The sequence below is a fragment of the Triticum aestivum genome, chromosome 4D (genome assembly GCF_018294505.1).
Source record: "Triticum aestivum cultivar Chinese Spring chromosome 4D, IWGSC CS RefSeq v2.1, whole genome shotgun sequence".
NCBI classification, from domain to species: domain Eukaryota; kingdom Viridiplantae; phylum Streptophyta; class Magnoliopsida; order Poales; family Poaceae; genus Triticum; species Triticum aestivum.
Window position 1 is genome coordinate 504,196,345 of NC_057805.1, and position 5,430 is coordinate 504,201,774.

The 5,430-nt window shown below is 47.2% G+C and overlaps 1 protein-coding gene across 1 annotated transcript; it reads right to left on the bottom strand.

The window, feature by feature from the left end:
• Positions 1-245: 245 nt before the first annotated feature.
• Positions 246-2,182, bottom strand: LOC123099077 (pyridoxine/pyridoxamine 5'-phosphate oxidase 2). The gene is made up of 7 exons (XM_044521210.1): positions 1,984-2,182; positions 1,850-1,899; positions 1,711-1,768; positions 1,572-1,604; positions 1,372-1,467; positions 741-908; positions 246-594 (listed from the first exon to the last, which is right to left on the bottom strand). Exons 1-7 carry the CDS (start codon positions 2,092-2,094, stop codon positions 493-495), a joined length of 618 nt encoding a protein of 205 aa, XP_044377145.1. The 5' UTR covers positions 2,095-2,182; the 3' UTR covers positions 246-492.
• Between the last annotated feature and the right edge of the window lie 3,248 nt (positions 2,183-5,430).

Sequence of the window (5,430 nt, forward strand, 5' to 3'; positions counted from 1 at the left end):
TCACGTAGAAGATAGCTTCCTCGTACGTATCTCACAGTGAGATTTACTCCAGCGTACATCGCAGGTTCTAAATTTACAAAACTACTCCTGTAACCACCAGTGAGAAACCTCAATACTTGTACAATTCCTTGTGATCTTCTATTTTGTGTGCGTGATATTATTGTAATCACAGCCATAAATGTAGATTGATTCGATGTATTTCCTGGCCTTTGAACCATTCCACGATATACGGCTCACCAACGAAATTCCACATTGCAATATTAATTAGAGATATCCTGTATGTTCAGTCACAGAGGATTGTAATGCAGGAAAAGCACACAGCTCAACTCTCCAGTACAAGTAATCCATGGGTGCTCTGCCAAACATGCATTCTGACAGGCTAGAAAATATATTGAGGAATGAAAGCAGTTCCTTGCAGTGGAAAATCCACAAATAAAATCAGTTGTACTAGCTAATAACGCCTTTATGTTCACCCTCTATAACAAAAGATTGTTATGGGCTAACTTTTTTGGCCATCCAATCACCGGACTCATCTCCTTCCTGGGTTCTTGTGAACATCAATCTCTGATTACTTTTCAGGTTCATGTAATCAACCTGAATATTGAAAACCAATGGTATTAAGCAACACGATAGGGGCATATGAATCTGCAATAAGTATAACTGATTCTGTATTTCATATTATAAGGGCAGATACCGATATGCAAATCATGAGCATGCAGCACAAGAAAACTTAACCTAACCTTTTCTGGATCAAGAGTCAGAAGACAATAGGCCTCAACTGGGCCAGCTGATGGATCGATATGAACATCCTTAACATGGTCATCATTTGCGACAGGTACCCCTGGAGATGGTCCTAAGTATTGCAATCTTGACTTCACTGAACTAGCGAACCAAGCTTTCTCTCGTTGCTGTGTGATAAACCAACCAATGTTGAGCAAAAGGATTATAAAAGAGCACTTAGTATCAATGAAAGCAGCTGTGCTGCGTTCGTCAAGAAAAAACAAATACAGTACTCATATATGCAATAGAACACAGTGTGCTGCTTCTAAGCATCACCAAAAGATTTGAAAGGTGAAAATTGCGGAGACATTAATACTCCAGAGGGAGTGTTAAGCCGCCATCTCTCCATGAGATGATCAAGCCCCATGTGTGAGAAACTATACAGAAGTAAACCATTCCCTCCGTTCCAAAATAAGTGTCGGGTTTTAGTTCAACCACAATACTTACTTTGGAACAGAGGGAGTATAGCTACTAGAACAGTTATGTTTAGCTTTGTGCAAAACCAAATATTTCATTACAGGTATCCTTTCATTTGCAAGGCATCTCCACCACGCAGAACAGAGCACAAGGCATACTCTACTCAGCTCTAACCTGGAGCTTGGCAGGATCGGGACTCGAACCATCGATCACATCTATGATACCGCTGATTCGGAACTGCTCCCACGAATCGGTGAAATACCAGCATATCTGCAAGAAACCCAACATCAGGCATTCCGCTGCCGGAACTCGGCACTCTTGATGCTTAAAATGGTGATACGCAATGCTGCAAGTTCTTCACATCCTATTCCTACCTCGCCGAGGGGCCACTCCTTGATCTCACCAATCTGTTCGTTCACAATTCCCACGACGAAACGAGCAAGTGAATCAGCAAGAAGCAAGAAGCGCTATGTATATAACCAGGTTAGAAAGCGAGGGATTAGTAGCGGCGACCTTGTTGCTCCGCGCATCTGTATTAATCTGAATCTTGTCAGAGTGCTCTTGGAAGCCCCTAGCAAGACCAAAATTCCAGATCAAAACCGGTAAGAAATGGAGGGGGAGGGCAGGGAGCTACTCCCAGCCAGGCGTGCACCTGAACACGACGGTGCGGTTCGCCGGCCTGCCGCCGCCGCCCACCGTGGCCTGAAACGATGGACCGTCCGTTAGGGTACCAAGTTTTTTTCTCCGGAAAGGTGATGGGGAGGGGAACGGGGGAGGGGAGCGTACGAGCTGGAAGAAGGTGGAGTGCTTGAGGTGCGCGTTGGCGTCCAGCGCTCGCTGCAGCAGCAGCCTCCATGGGCTCGAGAGCGTCGACGCGGCGGCGCCACCGCCGGCCATCTCTGCCCGTCGCCGCCTCCTGCCGTCTTGCCTCAATCGAACTGAATGTTCGCTTGACGCTTGTTGATGCTGGGCGGAGAGATTAGCGCGGATGAGCGGCTAGGATCTCCCGGGAGATGTCCCGCCGGGCCCACGGGCCAGTGACAGTTAATGGGTGGTGCCTTATGCAACACTAATAACAAAAATAAAAAGAGCTCGTACATGCAAAGGAGATAAAAAATACCGCACGGTCCTAACCCGATAATAATCATGACTCAAGACCCAATAGGTCCACGTCGCCAATGGTGGTCTTGATGCTCATACAATCACAAGCGTTCAAATATGATCAATCATAAGGCGCCTCTCTTTCAGCATAAGACGGGAAATTTGCTTTTTTTCGCGAGGTTTTGCTGGGACATGGATGCGTGGTTATAGATGATTTCTTTCTCCAATCTGGTTTTTGTTGAGGTATTCATTTTCAATCCGAATCGACATTGGTATGAAAAAAAGTCGGATCATGTGTTGTTGATTAAGGTTGCATCTTAAATAGCATTTAAAAATTATTGAGTGGCGACAACAGCAGTGACTCGCTCTGACGGCGGTAGTGGTCGGTGGTCTAGAGACCTTGGCATAATTCTTATTATTTTGGAGGTGCTTTGTATTTCTGATGAACTTTTATAATAGGGTTTTTTTTTGCAAAAAGTGAGATTTTCGTAGGGATATATAATGGATCATAGGGATATATAATGGATCATGGGCAGTGTGAAGCCATATGTGGCAACCTGGATCAAATGAATGAGAAAAATTGGAAATACCGTTTCGAGAAAACAGAGGAGCAACACATGATCAACTGGGATTTCTTTTTCAAATCATTGACTTGCGCATGTATTTAGTTGGTGCTGCGGGTCATGGCATCTCCTTTGATGTAAGCAAACGAAATTAGACTTGCTCCAAATCTCTGAGATGTTCATTAGCATGTTGTCGAAAGAGTAATTCAATGTCTAAAAAAGGAGACGCCAGTAGAGGTGACTGTGCAATATTTGGACAGTTACTACAAATCTCTGAATCTTGTCAACAAATATAGTATGGAGGAAATTATAAAAGGAAAGCTGGCAATGTGTGATGACATCCCGGATTTATCAAGTAAAATCGAACCATCTCCCTAAGTTGTGGCCACCACCGTAGTCGGGCTGGGTGGCACTTTCTGTTGATGGCTCCTTTTCGAGCATGGATGATCGGGCAGCGACCGGAATGGTCTTACGAAGGGAAGATGGCTCGTTGATTTTCGCGGCATATAGATGCATATTTCATTGCAATGACGCCCTTGAAGTGGAAATACATGCGATTATGCAAGGGATGGCACTGACGATTAAGCATTCGAATTTTTCGATGGTGGCACAATCAGATTTTGTTAATGCTTTAGCCATTCTTGCAGGCGACACCTTATCCAGGTCGGCATATGGACACAGCTGTTGAGATTAGAGAAAATATGGTCGTTAGAGTTTGTTTCTCCGAAGATTAGTAGGGAACAGAATAAGGTAGCATATTATAGGGGAAACGTTTGTTGCCGGCTGACCGGCCGAACGCTCGGCCGGTCGCGGCCACACGAGCAAGCGGTCCTCCTACCCCCGAGCGACACGTATGTATAGGGCCCACACCCCAATCGTTGCCTTATCTTCTCCTCCATCTTCTCAACCACTCGTTCCTTTCTTATCTGTTCTCTCTCTTCCACGCCGGCGAGCCCGCTCCGTTCGTCCCATTTTCAGCTCGACGCCGTTGAGCCGGCCGCGCGTCCCCGCAGCACCGCCGTGGCATCCGTTCCGTCCATCCCATCTGGCTCCACTCCGACGACGGCGACCTCCGCAGCCGCTGCAACCAAGTTAGACCGGCGAGGTTGCTTGCGCCGTCATCGCCATGGCCAGCAACCACCCCAAGATGCCCCAGGATGGCTCCATCGGCACTGCTCCGGCGAGCGCCACCCTCCTCCTATGCTGGAACTGCCCTCCTCCTAGTCCTATGGTTGCATCCCCGAGGAGCAGACGCCGAAGCTGGAACCAGCCATTTTTTTATACAATCGACCAAAGCAAAAGCTGGAACCACAGTTGGTTTTTGCTTCAACCAACAAGGGAGCTGGAACCACAGCTGGTTTTTGCTACAACTGCATCGCATTTTTGCTACAACCGGCGTCGCTATTTGCTACAATCAGCGGCTTTGCAGTTTTGTGGCCGGCGACGACAAATGGATGCAGCTGGAGATCAGGAAGCTACAACCGTGCTTCGGAAAAGCTACGACGGGTTACAAAAATGTTTTCAGCGGAGTGGACTGACATGTTTGCGTCCAACGCGGGCGACATCATTTTTTTGCTGCAACCGTCTATCATTATTATTACGACCAATGATGTTTTTTGCTACGTCCATTCAAAACGATGATGAACTGACTGGGTGCCTGTCACGCATGTCGCCGGTCGTGCTGCTACTGGCGACCGGCACCGGAGCTGCAACCAGCGACTGGCACCGGAGTTGCGATCGGCGACCAGCACCGAAGCTGCGCGGCCCGCCCATCGGAGCTGCAACCGTCGCCACGGGGAGCTACAGCCGCGGGCGCATGTTTGCTTGGGAGAAAGCAGGAGGCGACAACGGCGACCGGCGGCGAGGGCAACGATAGGGGAGACGCGTAGGGAGGTGCTAGGGAGCTCGCGTCTCGCCGTCCATGGCGGCGCAGTGGGATTTCTTTTTCTATTAAGAAGAGAGACGAGGGAGGAAGAGGCAATCGTCCGGCTCCTGTGCAGTAAATCGTACGACGCTGGTTCGACCGGCCCAAATTTGGGCCGGTGCGCCGGCGCAGATCACTGCCCATATTATAGCCATACCGAAGCTTGTATTGCGGTGTGGTTGAACTTGAGCCATCCGTATGGTGAGGACTTGTTGTCTCGAGATTGTAACCCTATCGTTACGGAATAACACTATTTTTCCACCCCGTAAAAATACATTATCAATTGGGATTTTTTTTTCCTTCAAACCATTGACTTGCGCATGTATTTAGTTGGTGATACGAGTCATGACATTTCATTTGATGTGAGCAAACGAAACCGACTTGCTTGAGAAATCTCAAATCTCGGAGATGTTTATTAGCATTGCTGTCGAAAGAGTAATTAGTTTTTACGGAGAAAACAAGCTGGTGTTCTATGAGTCTGATACATCGGGTACAAGGTAAAGGCATGAAAATCTTAGGGATTCACGGAAAAAGCAAAGCTGGTGCATACATTGATTAGAAAATAAAAGGATATATGTGGCTAAAAGTAGAATTAAGTAAGCCAAATCCGAAAAAGAATATTTCTCATATATGGATGGAAATTAA

What these genes read in the sequence shown, in the direction of transcription:
- LOC123099077 (XM_044521210.1), bottom strand. Translation starts at nt 2,094, where the DNA reads ATGGCCGGCGGTGGCGCCGCCGCGTCGACGCTCTCGAGCCCATGGAGG. An exon ending in ACTCCACCTTCTTCCAGCTC is followed by an intron (nt 1,900 to 1,983) that starts GTACGCTCCCCT and finishes CCATCGTTTCAG; the next exon opens with GCCACGGTGGGCGGCGGCGG. An exon ending in AGGAGTGGCCCCTCGGCGAG is followed by an intron (nt 1,468 to 1,571) that starts GTAGGAATAGGA and finishes GGTTTCTTGCAG; the next exon opens with ATATGCTGGTATTTCACCGA.